General features: G+C 44.6%; 1 protein-coding gene across 1 annotated transcript in view; it reads left to right on the top strand.

The window, feature by feature from the left end:
• The window catches only part of SDAD1 (SDA1 domain containing 1), a 202,501-nt gene that overhangs the window by 9,577 nt on the left and 172,350 nt on the right, over positions 1–20,574 (top strand). The window contains exons 2-4 of the mRNA XM_078676393.1: positions 12,944–13,048; positions 13,451–13,549; positions 17,187–17,297. Of these exons, the coding sequence (XP_078532519.1) occupies positions 12,944–13,048; positions 13,451–13,549; positions 17,187–17,297 (315 nt within the window). The remainder of the gene's footprint in view (positions 1–12,943; positions 13,049–13,450; positions 13,550–17,186; positions 17,298–20,574) is intronic.

Below are 20,574 nucleotides of genomic sequence, written 5' to 3'. Positions count from 1 at the left end.
GCTTGTGAATGTCAATAGCTAGAAGAATAATTAAACAACTATTTTTAATAGTTATTAAAAGTAAAACTCTATAATAAAGATGGATTTTTAGTAAATAAGGAGAAGTAACTTTTAGAAGGTTAACCATATCCTTGGAGGCTAGTTTGCATGTGCTCTCAAACTTCTCCCAGCCATAGATTAATGGTTGAATAGGTGTGAAAAACAAGTGAAACACTTCCCAGGAACAAACAATAGGCTGATGTGAATGGATGGAGATGTCTCATCTGAATCTCACAGAATATGCAGGGTGGGACTTTGAGTGTCCTTTTTGACATTTCAGTGTCAAATCCTGATGGACAGGTGTACTGGGTCTAAATATAACATTTTGGGGCACACTTATAAGGCAGAGAACAGAGTGCTAAAATAGTTCTTGTATATCCACTATCTGGTTGCTGAAGGACCTGCTTTGTCCTCCAAGATGCCTGTCTCTGGGTTTTATATATAACACTGGGGACACACTTGAAAAGAAGGGGAAAGGATGCCAAAGCAAATCTTGTGTAACCACTGTGTGTTTGGTGGAAAAGCCTACTCTTATTCTACCAGACTTCTGTCTCTGGGTTTATTTTGGATACAGTGGTACCTCAAAGTGGATTTTAGTGTTAGACATGGGAGGACACTACGATTACCATAATACACTCCACACTAATTCCACGGCCCATAGAGCCAAAGTTGAGTGTAAATGCCCAAAGTAGGTAGGTTTGCCGTAGAAGTCCTTCCCACTCACTAGCTTATGTCAGGCATAAATGTAGCATCTCCAGGCATCCACTTCGGTACACTACAGGACCTGAAGTAGAACAGAAGAGGAATGAACCTGATGTCTGGACCTTGATTGGAGCCCTGAAGGAATGGCTGCTCCCTCTCGTACCAAGGACAAAGGAGTGAACTCTAAGGATCATAAGCTGAACTCCTGTTCAAGCTACAGTGATACAACAAGCTACAAGAGGCCTTTCCTGCAACTGGCCAGTGTCAAATGTAACTGGACTGGGACCTGCTGTTGGGTCTGTCTGACAGCCTGCAAGTCTCTTAAGTGCCTTCCTATAGGTCCATGGGTTCTTTAGAAGTGTACCACTGTGGTGGATTGGGACTTAAAGTCAGAAGGTAATATCTTTGACTGGCACAAATCTGGTTGGTGTGTCCCACCTGCGCTCCATCTCGGTCAGCATCTAATTGTTCCTAGGTCCCATTTCCTGAGACCATTGACCATCTACTGAGACCGTTGACCATCATTCATACTTATTGCTTCTTGGTGCTATGTAAAACTTAAATCATCATATCTTGGGTTCTCTTTGTTGAAGTTTTTCCATTTTGTTGTAATTTTCATTATTAATTTTTACTCAGTTTTTCTATTTGATTTGGGATTTTTATTATTTAAATGTTTTACTCTATTATTGGTTTGGTACTGCATAAATACTTTGCACATTACCGTAAGTTAAGTCTGCCTGCTCTGTACCATAATATCCATGGGTTTGAGGTCGAGTTTATTTTGTGACTTTAGTGGTTCACCCTGACAAGGGTTGTAAATATTACTCGAAGTGGATGGATAGTCACCCTCCTTGACTAGCAACCCAATTCCTTACAGGAACCAAAACAGTTAAAAAGGTAAAACCCAGTACAATAAAAGTTCCATAGCTAATTAAAAAAAATACATACATTAGAATAATAATAAGAACAAGCATTGGCATAGCCAATAGATCTCGCCATAAGGGAGTATTGAAGCAATGTCCTTGCCTGTACTTAGAGTTGGTGTGTAAGAGTTAACACATTTAATGCAGTGTCCTTAATCAGCTTTCTTGACCTACCGACTAAATTATGACTACTGTTCGAAAATGTGCAGCATTTTGCTGCATAATTTACTCAATCCTGCTGCATTATTTGGCCATTTCACCTGCTGCATAATTAATCTAATTACCTAAGGGGGGCACTTTTATTTTGGTGCCCACGTCTATTTGCTGTCCCAATCCGATCTTGTCAATAGAGCGCTACCTAAAGGAGCAGCTGAAAGACCGCATACTGCCCTGCATTGCTTCTTCTATGGCCAGGGTTATTCTGAAGGAAGATTATATGTGACAAATATAAACACCGAGAAAACAAGCATTTGCAATGCAATAGGTCTTGCATGTACGTGAGTTTGAGCTATTGACATTGTAAATGACAATGCCTTTTATTTATGTTTTGGGTTTTAAAACATAAATAAAAGACATTGGCATTCAGAGTACTAATAGTTTAAACTCTCACAAATGTGAGACTTATTGCATTGCAAAGGCTTCCCCCTAAGCGCCTAAGTGTAACATGGAATTACTCTGATTACTCCAGAGTAACTGAAATTCTATCCAGGTCTAGTCACTATGTGGGCATCGTCAAGGTCACAGTTGTCTGCAAATCTGTGCATGTAGCATTACGAATAGATGAATATAGGTGTTATCATTAACAGAGCTCCATATGCATTTTGGATTTTACCAGGAGTAAATTATTAGACAGTCTGTGCATTACTGTTCGGTAATAACGCAGTGGGTAAAAAATAATGAAGTCACAATAGTGAAATGTAGCCACCCCTGCTCTAAACACCGTTCCCTCCTCCGCCTCACTAATAGCGCCTTAACTGCACTTTAGTGTACTTGATGTATACCATCAAGAGTTTTAAAGTTTTAAAGACAAGTGAACAGCCTCTGCGGTAGTGTTTTACGGGTCCCAGTATTTTATTGAATGTATGCATATAAATCCAATAACATGGTGCACATTCTCCGAGGGGAGATGCGACACGGAGGCGATGGTGACTTCCTTAAATTCAGTGCACATGAGGAGGCCCCTAAACCTGTCGCTGAGTGGAACAGATGAAAGGAAGTACCTCCCTACTACGCTGCAAGATGTTTTCTCTCTTACCAGTGAAACATTTTGCTTTAATTAGTGGGGAGAGATGCCCCTACCCGAGCAGGGATTGGACTGCCCACATTGTCAGGGCTCCTCGGCTGCCTGTCTCACTGGAGGAGGCCTGGCTGCAGACCGCGCTGGCCTTGCAGTTGTTGGCCCGCCCAGTTGCAAATCCTCACCCCTTCAGCTCTTACCCTTGTACAGCCCAAACACAGCCCCTTGTACTATCACTATGAGTAGGCAGGAAAGCGTTACCCGCACTCAGTTTTCCCTGAGAGCAAAAAGTGTGGCGATTCCTGACCAAAGTAGTATTTATGAGGTACATTATAATCTCCCGAACCCCATCTGCATATTTGTTCTAAAACATTCTTTAACCCCTTAGCTGCGGCGGCTATTGTGCCACAGCGCTAAGGGGGAGACGGGGCCGCGCGGCGCTCCCGTACTCATGACGGAACCGCTCCGTCACGGCCCTTGGGTGAGCTGTGCTTGTGACGGAACGGTTCCGTCACGGCCCCGCCCGCTCATCAGAATGCTCAGCGCAGGCGCGGAATTCGCGGCGAGCGGGCCGTGACGGAACCGTTCCATCACCAGCACAGCCAACCCGAGGCTCGTGACGGAACGGTTCCGTCACGAGCACGCAACGGGTTAAACATATTTGTGTGAACATACCCAAAGTCATCTCGAAGTATTGCTGGGGCGGATATAATTAAATATTTATTACACCTTTGTGGAAATTATTTAGATTCGCCGATTAGCTTTGTGGTTTCCAAACCTATTACTTCTATTAAAATGCGGAAATGCTTCAGATGACCCTAATAAATTATGCTATAGGAGGACCAGTTATTACTTTCCTCGTGTAACAAGTGGGCGTTTAACCCTTACAGTGATGTCATAACACCGTGTATGTAAATCACACAGATCCTTTCAAATACACAGGCTGGGGTATGAAGCGCTACGACAAAAAAACACATAGAATATGCCCTCCAACGAGCATCTTGGTGTGTGCTGTGGCCTTTGATGTGACACAAAGCAGGATGACTTTGGGGTATACTTTGTTCTCCAAGCACGGGAGACCGGAGCCCACCCTGATGCTGATGGCAGAATTGAACTCAAAGTGCACCCGGCAAACTGATTCACCACGCATAACTTTTGCTTCTTCGTGAAAAAACAGGATACCGATTCAGAGCTCCAAGAGTGAAAAGGCTTCTCTACAGAAAACTGTTAAAGATGCTCCACCAAGGATCAGCGAAAACTGACAATAACCAGCATGGAAACCATGACGTGCATTATGTGCTCGCCAGCTGAGTTGGGTGAAAGAAACCTTAAAAAAAATAAACAATATGGCAACAGTCTTTCTTTTAATGTTTGCCTGCAAACCAAAATTGTGTTAAAAACACCTAAATGTGGTCCCAAGCGATCTTGTTAAACTGGCTTTTTCCTTCCCGTGCCATCAGAACAGTTTAGGAACATTTGCGAAATAACCAAGCTCCGTTTTGCCATTTTTTTCCAGGCATATGAGAGGTTGGGAGAGGGCTGCTTTGGAGGGGGATCAAAGGAATTCTGCAATGGTGCAGCAGGAACGGAGCATACTTAAAAGTTAAAAAGAAATGCAAATTATGTTAGGAAGCAGCCGCCATTACCGAAGCTGGCCACCATGCGTGCTCTGTCCCTTAATGAAGTAAATAGTTCTCAGTTCCCAGAACTGGTAACAAACAAAGCTCCTGAGTACGGATACAGTAAAAGATCGAGTCCTCATGGGCGGTAACAAATGGCGACAAGGCGTTAATAAAGAGGAACTAACAAGCCACATAATGAAGCCAGCATTTACCAAGGACAATGACATCAGCTAATGAAAAGTATGGGCGGAGTGGGCGAGGCTTACACAGCATACTCTCTACGACTTCACTGACGCTAGGCTCGACCAAATTTTTGGGTTTCGCCTGCCGAAGGCTGCGCTCTGCGCAGCTTTTCGGCGCAGGTGAAATCCATTGTTTACAATAAGGACTTCAGGAACGTCCCCCGGCTCCCATTGGCTAGCTCCATAAATGGAGGCTAGCCATTGGGTGCCGGATCTGTCCGTCAAGGCCGGACCAGATTCGGGGGCGTTCCCGAGAATTTTTCTCTTTTGGTCATGTCATGCAGCGGTGGGCGTGGCTTTTTTTTTGGGCTCGTCGAGGTTTGTTTGGGCCATTTGGCGGCTGACCGCCGGTCGAGGAAGTCCAGGTGAGTGGTTCCTTTCCTGTCCCCCCTCCCGCTGTCGGTTCCTTTCCCGCCCCCCCCCCCTGTTCCTTTCCCGCCCCCCCCCCCTCCCGCTGGCCGTTCCTTTCCCGGGCTTAGTCAGTGAGGCTCATAATGGTGCGCAGCGCTGCGGCAGGGGGCCGGGGCCCCTGCGAGTATGTTTGAGATGGTGCGGGCGGGGCCCCGGCCGGGCCCGGTGGGCCCCCCCTGGGAGGCTGGCTGGAGTGGGACAGGGACTGGAGGAGCTAGTAAATGGTGCGGCTGCGGCCGCCGGCCGGGGCCACCCACCCTGAGACAGTCAGTCTAGTCACTGAAGTGACAGTCAGTCACAGTGTTCGAAAATAAATGATTTCATGCCATGGTGCGTGCGGGGCCCCGGCCGGGCCGGGCCCGAGTCAGGGTCTACTTCTTCGATGGCCTGGGGGGCCGGCAGGGGCCGGGGCCCCGGGCCCAAGAAGCAAGTCCGAAATGGTGGAGGGGCCCCCGCCGGCGTCACCCTGTGAACTGGTGAGTGTGTGTCGGACTGTCTGGACTGGAGTCACTCTGGACAGAAAGTGAAAGAATGAAAGGCCTGTCCCGCGGCCCGCCGCCATTTCATAGAATCAGGCAGGCTTGTACTAAGATAACTGTTATCATTCTTAATCTGACTAAGCCCGCCCGCCTGATTCTATGAAAAGGCGGCGGGCCGTGGGACAGGCCTTTCATGCTTTCACTTTCTGTTCCGCACTTCCGCGTATGCGCGTGGGCACTAGGGGCTGGGTGCTGCTGAGTGGTGGTGACACGCACAAACATCATGCGCCAGCCAGCCGGGCCAATAAGCAGCAGCACTCGGGTGCGTGTGGGGCGGCCGGCATGTGCATGGCATCAGGGGCGCCCGGGCGCGGCGGCGCGCATAGCCATAATTTAAGTTAACATAACAACAGAAGACAAGACAACGAACTCGAACAACTTCTGCCTAATAATCCTTCTAACTAAGACAAAACAAAGAAAGCAGCAGCCCAGGCAGCCTGCCCACGCTCAGCCTGTCCCGCTGTCCGATTTCCGAATCAATTCCAATCCGAACTCGAAGTTCAAGTAAGTAGTTTGTTTTGCTGTTGCAGCTTGTTGTGCCCCGGTCCCGGCTTCAAGGAGGTGCATGGACCAGGCGAGGCCTTGGTTTAGAACATTGTTTTTCATAGCGGCCAGGACGGTTTCAGATTGCTATGTGTGTGACATTTTCATAATTTCAATGCAATTATCTGTGACATTTCAATGACTATGTGTGACCCTTTCGCTCGAGCAAAATCAAGCAAGGAAGCAGAGGGAAACATATAGATAATCAGAAATTATGGCTGTTTGAGCAACGAGAAACTCTAATAAGATCTTGGAGGGGCACTAACCAGAGACAGACTGATGATGAATGACTGCAATTCTTAGTAACATGGCAGGCATTCGCTGCAGCTGCTCAGTATATTATCTCATCAATCTGATCATTCAACCATGTCCTAGCCTAAAAACAAACTTTATAGCATTGCAAGTGCACCTAGGAGATTGTACCCTCACTCAGTCTCAGGCTCTTCTTTGCAAGCCTGGTGAGCCGGGCTTGCGCTGCGGCAACACAGCTGCTTAGGTTTCAGATTGCTTATGTGTGACAATACTTTAGCTCAGTGTGCTTGTTTGTGACATTTCATTCTCTTTGAGTGAGACTATAGAAACCAGTAGTTATGCTTTGTGCCAATCTGCACACTTACTGCACCCCCACCGCAGCGAATTGCAGAGGGCGTGAACTACTGATGCAGGCCAGGCTAGGACTAGAATCTGCTGGGGCCTGCCCCCGCGGCAATTAACCCCTTGCCACAGCTCGCGCCCTGGCACCCTGAAATAAGTGTCATAGTAGAGTAGGAATTAAGTAGTCCCAAATAGAAAGTTCATCTACAAGAATTTACACTTTACAAACAGTTCTCTGCAACAGGAGTGCTCACCTAACAGTATCTCTGATAGCAGATTATGTTGCTATCGTACGTTAACTACAAATAAAGAAACACATGCCTTATGGGTGGGCAAAATAACGAAAAAGGAATAGGGTTAGCGAACATTCAGCATTTTGTGTGAAAGGCAGTTAGTTGTCTCTGGTCTCCGGTAACAACTGACTGAGAGGTTACCTTTCCTACAAACCTTCAAGCAGGAAATGGCTCGAGGCCGGGGCTTACATCAAGAACTCAGCTCCTATGAGGTATTTTCAACTTGAAACCGTCTTCCCACTGGATAAAAAATAATGCACAAATTCATAAACACTTAAAAGAATAAAATGATATGAATTACTCGGAAATTGTGCTGGATCACCCTTGCATAATAAAATTTCCCCACCAGGCCTACTTACAGTACTCTTCTTTATAAAAGCACATTCCTTACAGGATATGCCTAAAGAAATGGTCTTGTTAGACAACAGCCAGTTCTGCAAACATCGTGTTAACATTTCATTTGTTCGTGTAAGTGGCAGCGCACGATCAGCTGCCGCTTACTGAGCCTGAAATTCAGAATCCCCAGGGCTGCTGTGCATGGTTGCAGGCCCGAGGGTGCAGGTGGGCTGCAACAAGTGTGTGCCCTGGTGCCTCCTTCCACAGTGGGGACATTAAGCAACAGGCTTCTTGCGCTATGCCTTAAAACAGTTCTGTAAAGGAATGGGTTATTTGGAGCTGGTGGACAAAGCCTGGGGACAATGGTGAATGCTTGATACACTCACGTATCCTTGATTGTAAATAGGTCACACCACCCAAAGCTTCCTGCATTTCCACACCCTTGTATTCTCTGTGTAATCACTGATTTTCTTGCAAGAAAATGGTGCCAGCCAAGGTACTCTTCCATTCTTTATGGATCGAGTTTCTGTGTCTTTGCCTATAAGTCTCATTCCTGTTCAGGTTTGGATGGAAAAGCAATTGTTGGCTAAGTATTTTTCAGTGCGTGGTAGATGACAATAACGGGGTGGCTGGCCGTTGCTTTTTCCTCAGAAACAGTGGATTAGCAATGTATATGGTTACTTGCCTTTCCTCAGAGTCAAAGATTTTGTGTGTTTTTGTGTTAGTCCTAGATTTTTCTGTGAAGAGAGGTAGGGAGAACGTAGCAATACACTCTTAGTCTCCAAATATATTGTTCAAACAGCAAGAAGTGAGATGTGGGCTGCCCTGCCTCTGGGTGTGTGTGTGTGTGTGGGGCTCTGGGTGGATGTGTGTGTGTGTGGCTCTGGGTGGGTGTGTGTGGGGGGCTCTGGGTGGGTGTGTGTGTGTGGGGGGGCTCTGGGTGTGTGTGTGTGTCTCTGGGTGGGTGTGTGTCTCTGGGTGTGTGTGTGTCTCTGGGTGTGTGTGTGTGTGTGTCTCTGGGTGTGTGTGTGTCTCTGGGTGTGTGTGTGGCTCGGGGTGTGTGTGTGTGTGGTAGTAATTGCTGTCTGCTGAGCTCGTCCGTAGGGTACAATAGGTCTCACATTGCGAGAGATTAAGCTAATGGCAATGTAAATGACAAAACCAACACATAAATACAAAGTTTGTCATTTACAATGCCAATAGCTCTAACTTTTCCAAAGGCGAAACCATTGCATTGTAAATGCTTGTTTTATCTGTTTCCTCAGCAGTCTAAACTTTTCTGCTCTGAGTTGAATTTCATCCACGCAAGCAATATTTGAAGCTAACTGGAAAGGTACACGTATGCATTGCTCCAAGTAAAGTACATTTGTGCCGTACCACATCTGGCATGTAACATGACATGTAATTGTAAAGCGAACATTGCCTTGAGATGTTTCTTGGCACTCTAAAGCAAATGTTGAAGCAAATGTCAGAACGAAGAAATGCTAAGTACTAGAATCTCGGAGTACTGATTCATTGAGCTGTTAGGCGAGTGCCCCGTTTACTACTTCCTATTGATGCACTGGTACAAGTAAGTGAAAGTTTACTGGAAATTGGAACAAGTAACTGCAAAGGTGAAATTAAAAAAATGGATAAAACACAAGAGACTTCGACGAAAATGCTTCTCCAGTACCAGTACAACGAGATTCTCACAAAAGTTGCCCTTCCTCACAAAGTCATGCATACATACACGAGAGAGGGAAAGGCTGTGACGTAATGGACAGGCCTGCCGACTTTGAAGCTGGGAAGCCAGATTCGCGTCTCTGCTTCAGTTCAACATCCAGTGATCCTAGCGTTTGCTTTTGATCATGTGTATTTTTAAATAATCACAATCAGATCCCCTTAGCTTCTATTTACTTTCTGTCTACACTCCTTGACAAGAGGAGAAGCTGTGCCCTTTGGTGCTGACACAACAACAGGTATAACATTAAAAAGTTGTTGCAAGGAACCAAACTCTGCAGGTATCCTTGCAGTTCCCGCCCACCGAGTCAGCGTCAGAAGCATTGTGGTTTGTGTCGAAGGTCACCATGTTTTGCTTGGTGTTCACTCTTGCACATGGAGATTTGTTGCCCAGCAACCGCGGAAAATCTCCTGCCGAAGAGTAGTCAGCTAAAAGTTCCATAACCATGAAGGCAGTGCTGAGTACAGGGCCCGTGGGATATGAAGCGGCACTGAGGTAGCTCTAAATCTCAGCAGGGCTTGGGCGCTCGCCCTGTTAACAGCCTCATCGCATCAGGATGCATTCCACCAAACACTTGCAACAGTGCTTGATCTTAGCAGTGTTTGTCTTTTCCTTGGCTGTTCTTTTTAAAAGTCAGTTTATACATACTCCTGAGAGTGGGGGTGGTAAACAAGCACAAGGGAGTGGGGCTTAAACATGATGCACTTCGGCCATGTAGCGGGTGCTGCCTGATTAAGGGTAATGTTGCATTGGAGCTCAGAGTGTGGGGGCTGCTCATACCACAAAGTGGGATGGCGGAAGCAACAATAAAAGAGCGGGGAAGGGTGAGTGAATGTGGAAGCAAGGACGGTGTGTAGTTGTGGGGGGGCGGGAGAAATAAGGAACACAACATGAGCAACTAGTTAAACAAGAATAAGCAAAGATCGGTGGCAATAGATATAAGCGTCACCTTCTGCGGCTAGACCTGACCCTTGCTAAACAGGACATAGTAAAACTATGGAAAGCTGACAACCCTCCCACAGCCAGGGCATGGGAAAATAGGATGGACTTCTGTATGGGACTTTAAATATCTGTCTATCAGGCTCGAGAATGCCCACAGAAACACACACAAAAATGGCGGCGATAGGCAGAATCCTGTGGTCTTACATTGGCACAGCAGACAACGATGTCCAACATTATGGACACTGAAATTTGGACCTTTGATCCAGGGGTGTTATGAACTTTGTAAACTCTCAGGATTGGAACATGGCTGTTGCCTGGGCTTGTCATAAATCCTCAAAGAGGAACCAATGCATTGGGTTTAATTGTTTTTTTTTTATTTTTATATATATTTTTTTATATTTTTTATATATATATATAATATATAATTAAAGGCTTGTTATAATCTGTCAGATAATACCAGTCTTGTCAACATATTTGTATACATGTAACACCATGGGCCAAAAGATCACAGATAAATTAATAACATTTGTTATGAACATCAAAACCAAGCTACCACAAACACAGACAAGAATGAAAGAAAAAAATAGTCTCCCCAAAACAACCCATATACTCAGAAGCGTAAGGATACAAGTAATTGGGCTTTGCTCTGTGGGAGTGAATAACTGACTAAAAGGAGGGACAGATAGGAAAAATTAACCACTTAGAAGCAAGGATTTTTAACGGACACTGAAACAAACAAATGAAAAGCAGTGGGCGGGCTGTGAGCCCACAAATAAGTATATTCAACTGGTCTCGAAAGCTCGACCTTAAAATGAAACCAAAATGGTGAAACCCCAATAGAGGCAACCACTAATATGTATTTGGAATGTTTTAGAGAAAATAGTGGCAAGAGAAAGTAAAGTGCCAATTAGATGTCACTGTTTACTTTAGATTGCGACCTAGGTACAATTTCAGGTCGACAGCAGTGGCTTGGTGGTTGGGTACACAAAGCAGTTTGCCCCGATCAAAGATTTTACTTTCTGATTTCAGCTCTAAAATGGAAGATGAAATCCGCCAGCAGGACAAGGTTGCAGGCTGTATCTGAATAAGTCCTCTCGAAGTCGGGCAGCAGTTGGAAGCAGATGGTTTTGGTGGGAAAATTCAAATTTTGTGGCTACTAATGACCGTTTATCTGGCGGAATCCTTTTATCCCTTTGTTGGGGCAAGATTTCTATCTTTAAATGTAGACTCTTTTTGGAGCTTAAAATCATCCAGCGGTGCAAGCCTGGAAACAGTATCCAATGAAGTCCTCTCAAAATTGAACACCTTTACCTCAAGGTCTCGCTAAACCTCCGGACCTTGGAAGTCCCAATTTTTCAGACTTTCAGGAGCAGGTCCTCTTGGTCTCTTCCGAGGACCTCAGAGATTGAAAGTTGGGACCAGGACTCATTCCAGTAGATGCCAAAAGCAGGACCAGTTGTAACCAGTCACTTCAGAAAAAAGGCCATTTGCAGCATGTTGTGCCTGGGTAGCAACGCAATAGGTCAGCCAATTGACACCTGGAGTCCACCTTTCAGCCTTGGCTACAAATGGGAGCAGGTCCAGCCCCTCAAGCCTCTACAAAGGTCACAGATAGCAGGCCCAGTCCTTTCTGTTTTTACACAGATCCAGACATTTTCTGTTGAGCTATGCATGAGGTGCCGCTTTTGAAGGATTAATGAGCCAGTGGGTGAAGTTAATTTCTGGACATTCCCTAACAAATAAGAAAAACATCCTAATGGCAACCTTTCTCACTTCTGCAGCACATCATGTTTGCTTTACTGCAGACTATCCCACAGGGCTCTGATTTAATTAAAACACAGCACGTCCTCACTCTTCTCTCCCCTGAGGTTTCTGGTGTCCCAGAAAGGGGTGCATTTAATAAAATACGCATACATCTTCTCCTAAGCCCACCTAACTGGTTTCTGAGAAAAGCTCCCCCTTCCACTGGACTGGTGCCCAGCTGGCACTATTTGCCCCAGAGAGCAAAGGCTTTTCTTCCCCGGGTCTCACATTACTCTTAACTGTGAATGGACAGGCTTGACCCTGGTCCCTTTTAAGTTCATTTAGTACCTGAACCCTCCACAGCTGCCCCTCCTAAGCTGAGAGGAATCACATACCTCATGCCCAGGTCTTGTGTGAAAAGGACTTCACTTTCGTTTCAGCTCTGGTAATACTTTTAAAATCTCATTAAGGGGAGCTACTGGCATGTCAATGCTAATTCATCTACTTGAGATTCAGGCAGACAAGGTCTAGGTATTTAAAAGTTCCTTTCCTCAATATCTATCAGAAATCTGACTCCACTAGTGAATTAGATTTTTAATACATATTAGAAAAGGTGGTTTAAAAATGCTGACCACTTATCTCAAACCAGAGTTAGCAGAAATTGCATTTTATTCTGAACCTTAGTTTCTCTCATAGGACAGATACAGCCCTTTACTGTGAAAATAGCTTTTGACGGCTAGTCACTGCAGCCACCGCACATTCCAACACTGAATTCGTATATTCTTCCCACTACCATGTATCTGCCCTATCCGACCCTATGTATATATGCAGTAACTGCATTGAAACCTTTACTCTCAAGCAGATTTGGTTGTTCTTGTTTGTGGTCATTCATGCCTTGTGTCTCTTGATGTAATGGTGTTTTCAGTCTGAACTCACCAAATATTTTTGTTCTAAATGTACACCTTGACAGATTGTCTTTGTATGTAGTTGTGCATGTTTTTGTGTGTTTTATTACAGTAGTTGAAAAATGAATTTAAAGCGGTCTTGCTTTCTCTAGTTTCTCCAACAGTACCACCATTTTCAGTCTCATATTGAGATCTTCAAATTGCAGCCAGATAAATCAAATAAGGACCTTGCAGAGCTAGTTATGTTTATGGCACAGGTAAGATGTTACACATCCTTATCTACATTTAATAGATAGTAGCTCTTAAAACCTTTATTGAAGCTTGTCTAAAGAAGTGAGTGTTATTACGAAAGCTTGTAACTAAATAATTTAGGCATCAGCATTTTGAAGCTGTAATTGACTTTAAAAAGCATTTCAGCACAGCTCCATACTAAAATTCTGCATCAATTTTGACACTGAATTACAGGTGTTATAGGGTATAAAATGCATGACAGTTACATGTAGCTAGTTGAATATTATTGGCAATTAATTACAGTAACTTCTTTGGATAATAGATCTGTCCATGGCAGATATGATGTTTGGGATTGCCAGCTAATTATAATACATTTAATCAAATAAGCATGTGACTTGTTTTTTTTAAAAAAAAGTATATTTTCACAGGTTGCCAAGTGTTATCCAGACCACCTTGCTGACTTCCCACAGCAACTGAGGGACCTCCTTTCCAATAATCACACTCTGTTGGATGTTGATCTTCGTATGGTAAGTAGGTTGCTGAGACCCTACACGTGTAATTGCCTGAAGCATAAAACATGGACAGTGATTGCTGTTTCACCCCTTCTGTAGCTCAGGTATTTCTGCTGCGTAGGACCATATACTCTGTAATTTTGCTTGTTTATATATTGGTGAGGGGAGGGAAGAGGGATCAGGCCATTGCTTCAGAATCTGGATTCCCACGACTTTTCATACATTACCTGAAATATCCAGAATGTAAATTATTGGGCTAAATTATCAATCTCACTCCCAGTTTTTAGCATAATCTTTTCTAGCAGGTCAGATGTCGGTGATGTGGGGGTAAATGTGAGTCAGAATAGGCTAACCCGTCTTTGAAGTGCAGGACAAGGTGTCTTTTTTTTGTGAAATATGGAGAAAAGACGGCTACTTTCTTAGTGTTTCAGTCCACGTTCTCCCAGTCTAATCCAGTAGGATTTTCGAATGAGCATTTTCTATAATTTGTATCAAAAGGTAAGATCACCTTAATAGATCAGCACAATGATATATTCCCATTTTAGTTGCGTTGTCACATTTCATTTGCTCTGCTCCTCAGCCACAGTGACTTTTTGTTAGAAGCAAATGATCTGTCACAGTGTTAAGTAGATGGCCTTCTGTAATCGGCTGCCTTTTCTCTTTTGCTGGTAGTTTAGTTTAAAGTGATGTTTTAGGCACAATTTTTCAAAGTGCCAACTTCAGACATAGGCATGCAAGACTGGGGCAAAGTTGAAAGTTATGACTGACTGCGATGGAGAAGCCCATGAAGAGGATTGGGTCTGGTCTCGGCTTACCTTCCGACTTGAAACAATTTTTGTAGCAAAATCTCGGAGATGATATGGTTCAGCAAATAAAGGAGGCTGGCGGTGTCTGAAGTCGAGGCATCATTGTCTAGGGAGTCTTTGGATGAAGTTGCAGTGAAGATTTCTACATTCGGACGTAGTTTTTTTTGGTAGTCAAAAATATCCAGCGTGACAAAGCTGCAGGCTGTAGCCAACGAGGGCTCCAGGAGGCCGGATACTCTTTCAGAGAGGAGCCGCTAAGAGGATTTGCTGCTGTGGAGAAGAGCGTAGCAGGAACTACTGCTTAGTCGGCCCAACCGGCTTTGCACCTAGGGTGAATCAGTGAGCAGGTAAATCCTGGTCTCCTCTTGGTTCTCAGATCACTATTTGGCAAAACGTGTTCAGAGTCCTCCATAGGTTCAGAAGTTAACTGAAGAGGTGATATGAGGGTCCTAATATTATAACTGGTATCAGCTGTGAAGTGGAAGAAACTTGTAGTGTTTTCCTCCCTCCCTGCTGTGGTCCTAGGATGTCTGGGGACACAAAAGGCTAGAGTGAAGTTCTTATGTGTTAGCCTAAGGCAGCTTCTTTGAACTGCACGTGGTGCTGTGCACCGCTTCACCACTCGTCCCGCCAAGATGGTCCATCCTGCCAACACCCAGTCCCTCTATTATGTGGCTGTCTGGGAGGGAAAGGAAGGCCATCTGACAACTACATCTAGTCAGATGACTCGGAAAACAGCCTCAGGAACCAAATGGTTAGAAGAAGAGAATGCCTACTTTCTAAACGTAAAAAACATGCAATGTTCCCTAGCTGAAATTATTCAGGCAACACTTTTTCATAAGATCAAGTAATTTAATATTCCTAATCTTTTTATGAGTTTTCTTTCCACTTTATATTTTTTTTAAATGCATTTAAAAAACACTTCTTCATATTAATCGGCCCACGTTTGTGTGAGGCACATTTCAGTAGCACTCTCTGGCTGCACATTACATTTCCAAAATTTCTAAAAGTGTCCTTTTGAGAATTGTGAGTTACAATCCGACTTTACCATTGAAGAGGATTTTAAATTACATTTCCTTAGACACCTAACATGATATTTCCTCCTGTGGCCTCCCAGTAGAAAAAATGGATTTAAGGGTATTCCACTTCAAGACATGTAAAACTTTAAAGTACATGTCAAACTTATGGCCTGATTAGGGCCTACCATAGGGATGACTTGCATGTATAAAAAAGGGAATTTTAGGCCTGACAAGGGATTTGTTTTGCCAGGACGCATTGCAAATTAAAACTGCACACAGGCTGAGACATGTTTTGTGGGGCTACTTTAGTGGGTAGCACAAGAAGTGCTGCAGGCCCACTGGTAGGCTTTAATTAACCGGCTCTGGATATATGGTATACCACTTAAGTAAGGACTTTCAAGTAAACTAAGTATGCCAATCGTGTGTAACACAGTATTGGCATGTTTGGGGAGTTTGCACAAGCATTTTAGCACTGGTTAGTAGTGGTAAAGTGCATGGAGACTTAAGGCCAACAAAAAACAAATCCAGCAAAACGGAAGGAGAGACGGCAAAAGGTTTGGGGAAAGACCACCCTAAGACTGACGGGACTAACAGGGGTCTTTCCAGGGCATCTGCAAAACCTACTGTACTGCAACATCAAAGTTGAACAGTTGAATGTGTATGTTAGAACGTGACCTCAAGGGAATACAGCACAACAGTTATTATTCTGAGAAAGTGGGGACAAGTAAATAAAAAATAAAAAATAGCACACAATGAAAATAACACCCAATTCACCTTTGAATTATCTTCCGACTTGCTAAGTTGGCCATTGTCACATCGATTAAAATGGTTTAATGTTTTTGTAATTTAATCAGAAACTTTAGTAGTAGAATCAGAACTAGCGTACTGAGTGTCAACAAACTCTTCAATACCAGAATCTTTACTTTCTCTAGATTTTAATGAATTTATTAGCTCTTCTAGTGTCTACTGTACCTTTTCACTCATCTACACCTAGACAAAGCGCCCAGCTTTTGCTCCCATAGACTCTTCTGGCAAACCAAGCAACCAGAGACAAAACCTCCACTACTCTGCAGGCCCAAAAAAAACGTTGACGGTTTCAGAATATTGACCCGGTTTACATTTCCTTTCATACTGCAAGCTGGCTTCCTATTTTCATAATACACTTTATATTTGTTTTGCTTGGAAGCCACATTAGCCTTTGCTTGGTTGTCTTCATTATTCAGCCCACCAACACTCTTTCTGGGGCATGCTAGCTTTAAAGAAACATTTGTCCTGTGATGTTTTGTTGGCAAACATAAAATTCAATTTGGCATTAAAAATAAACTCGCAGTAAACCAATTTGTCATTAAATGTGAGCTCTGTAATAGTGTTCTGCAAGGTAGGTCTCCAGAAGTAAGATATTGTATGGCTCAGGGGTCCATGTGTGTGTTATGTTTAACAATAGTAGTATCTGTCTAGGCATGATTGTTTGGTTTATCTGAGGGATGAGTTGAACAGTGTGTTCTAACTTATATGATCTGTATGCTGTTGTTTCTAGCACAGCATGCTAATTTTCAGTAGCCTAGTTTAGAATTTTTGTATTTTTGTCCAAAGTCTTATGTTTTTCAGACACATCAAAAGCGATAACATTTATAGCTCTGTTCATTTACTGTTGGTATGTCTTGTGTCCACCCCCCTTTTCTGAATTTCCTACCCTTTCTTTTTCATAATCTCCTTTTAGCAATTAATGTTTGACTTTCTGTTCACTTGTTGCATGTGACTTCCACTGATACCTTGTTAATTAAGTGCACTATGCAAAACAAATACTATTGTTTTCTCTTTTAACAGACTTTTTGCAAAGCTCTGATCCTGTTGAGAAACAAGAATCTGATAAATCCAACAGTGTTGCTGGAACTGTTCTTCGAGCTGCTCAGGTGCCACGATAAGTTACTGAGAAAGGTACAAAATGACAATAATTGCAGAGGAAATCAAAAGACATGACTCACAATTTTGCTTTCAGCCCCCTGATGTTTTATTCCCCATATGTGGTACTCTTTTGAAATCCCAAGTGATACTAGAGATGGAAAAATAGCTCATCCCCCAACTTCCACAAAACATTTTTTTGGTAGCGGTAGTGTGACCTTTTGCTGAAACAATCTGGCTGACATAGCAGCCGATTATTATGTGTCAATTTTAATAGCAAATCCCAGCAGCACATTTATTACATTTAATTTCAAAGAAAAATCTTCAGAAACCATGAACCGTATTTCTTTTTTTTTTTTAACGGATACATTTTAGATTCTCCCACAACCTCCATATAAAGACATACTTTCCCCTAAGTTGCGTTGAGGGAAAGGATGAACATAAGATTTTTTCTAAAAATAATATTTATTAGTGTCCAGGTATTGCAGTATCATCGGTATAAGTTTCAGTAAAGGTTCATCATAAATGAGACATGAGCCTTCAATACAAATATATAATTTCATTTTTTTTTGTTAAATCTGTTTATTGTTATTTGTAAATTCAACAATACAATAGGCACATTTTTACAATCAAAATAGCTCTTCAATTATTCACGGGTGTTTTTACATCTATGACAGTACATGTAATTAGTTCGTGGACAGGTTACAAGCGCCCAGGTGTGCCTTCCGATTAGGGAACAGGAGTTAACACGCTTCACCCCTCTACAAGGGAGGGGACAAGCTTTGCATATTCATCCCAACCCCAAATGATAAGCATGTGCAATAGAACAAGGACAACTAACTGCGACACTGTCACCAAATTACATTACCGTTTGCCCCAATTCTCGGCCCCTCCAGCCCAAAACCCCCCCCCCACAAATATATAATTTCATATTATGAAAACAGAATAAGTACATCGGGTACAACATCTTACATTGAAAGAATTTCATTATAGCAGGAAATGCTAAAAAAAAAGCTCTAAATCTGTAAATGCAGTTGACTTAAAACCAGACAAAAAGAGGGAGAATAGCTCATGTAGTGCCTACAATAGGATGAGGAAGTAGACCTAGGGCAGTTAAATCAGTCTCTTTCAAACCGCTTCTACGTCTTCAGATAGGAAATATTGTCCCCAGAGTTTCTGAAGCTTACTAACTCCCCGAGTTCATATTAGATACATCTGTTCACTGTTTCTTACTCGTCTCATTTTTTGTAGCCAATCCTTCATTGAGAGAATTATCTTAGTTCGCCAATTTTGAAGTAAAAGAGATCGAGCTACAGCTGTTGCGATATATACACATCTTACCCCCCTATTGGACTGGCCCAATGCTGGGTCATAGCCCAGGACTCTCAGCCAAATAGTTGGAGCCAGATTGACCCTTCATACACTTGCAAAGTGCTAAAATATTTCAATCCAAAATCACTGTATAGCTGCAAAGTGGAGGATAACATGTGTCCAGTTTGCCGGGAAATGCCATATACATTGGGGATAGTTACCCGGGAGGGCCGGGCTAATATATGTTAAAAAAGCTGGGGTTCTAGGGGGCGCTAGAAGGCGCACTGCGGGATGGCTGGTGCTTAAGCCAGCTCCGCCGGACGGGTGCGGGATAAACGGCCCAATACCCCCAAAGCTGTATCTCCACCTGCGGAAAACGGAGAATTGGCAATCGGAAGGTAGTGGTGTTAAGCTACCGAAACCTGCAGTGGACAGATGGAGTCCTAACGGGAGGAAAATGGCAAATACTGAAACGATGCTGCACGGCGAGCCAAGATGGCGGCGACCGAGTCTCGGGGCACCGAGTCGTACAGGACCTAGCGGACCCAAACACATACTGTGAGCGGCGATACCGACTCACCGCTGCAGCGGAGACACCGCGCTGCCTGGGCCGACGGCAGAAGTGACCCCAGCTCGGAGTGCCGGACCGGCGGAGGTGATGCGTTCCACGACCGACAAAATGGCGGCCACGGTGACACGCACAAGCAAAAGACCCGCGAACGGAGCTGCGAGCCTGCTGTGATCCTGAGTAAGTGCCTGAGAGACTGGCAGAGACGCTTGTGTGTGCGGGACAGATGAGAGGAGACGGCTGGAGGGCGGACAGGTGGTGAGGCACCCACCTGTTCCAGTGAGAGGCGAGCACTACAACACACGCATCAGCGCGATACGCACTGCAGGGAAGGTGGCAAGACGGCGGGGCAGAAACCCAGCTCTGGCGCTCAGCCCCTCGGCGCAAATTGAGGTCTGTGAAACACAGCTCCACGCAAGACAGCCGGTGCATGCACCCACCGGAAGAGGTGACGCTGACACAAAAGGCGAAGTATAGGCACGACGGACCCATGCCAGGCGTGACACGGTATCCATCTAAGGCGCCAGGACACCGCGACAATCATAGACGCAACTTCAGATGGCAGCATGAATTGGAAGTGGCCCGATGAATAAACCTGCGACGGTAGGGGTGCAAGGCAACCCAACAAGGCGTAAGCGAACCACAACCGTGCCCCAGATCGCGGCCAGCCCGACGCAGCGCCTCAGTAGTCCACCAGTGACTTCCAGCGGCATGGGGAAACCGGATAAAAATCAATCAAAACTACCCTTTGAGACCAGAAAACACACGCAAAAAACTGTGACTGCCGCAAACGCAGAAGGAGATCAGGAACTGGAAGGCAGTGCCAACATGGAATCGATGCTGCGTGCAATCCAACAGAGCCTGCAGGAGGTCAACACCAAGATGGACACCGTCGTCCTGAGAGTGGACGCCATGACGGCTAAACTGGAGAACCACGAGGAACGATTGGTGGAGGCGGAACAACGGATCTCAACGGTCGAGGATCTCTCCAGGGACACTACGAAAGCGTGCGGAACCATGGCGAAGACACTGGAAAACCTGAAAGCGAAGGTGGAAGATCAGGAAGCCAGGTCCCGGCGCAATAACGTGCGCATTTCGGGCCTGCCAGAGACGACCAACACTGGCAAGATGGAGTCCTATGTGGAGGCAATGCTGAAGGATATATTTGGGGCGGAAAGCTTCTCAGAAGTCTTCCTGATAGAGCGCGCACACCGCACCCTGGCGCCCACTCCAAAGCCGGGGGCTACTCCCAGGATGATCATTGCCCGCGTCCTCAACTACCGAGATAGAGATACCATACTTAGGCTCGCTCGAGAAAAAGGCACAGTCACTTATCAGGGAAACACCCTGGAATTCTACTCTGACCACACCATGGCGGTGCAAATGGCGCGGAAGGAATTTGCCTCAGTCAAACAGAAACTCCGGGACATGGGA

Source organism: Lissotriton helveticus, chromosome 2_1 (assembly GCF_964261635.1).
Source record: "Lissotriton helveticus chromosome 2_1, aLisHel1.1, whole genome shotgun sequence".
NCBI classification, from domain to species: Eukaryota; Metazoa; Chordata; class Amphibia; order Caudata; family Salamandridae; genus Lissotriton; species Lissotriton helveticus.
This window is presented reverse-complemented; position numbering and strand designations above follow the sequence as displayed.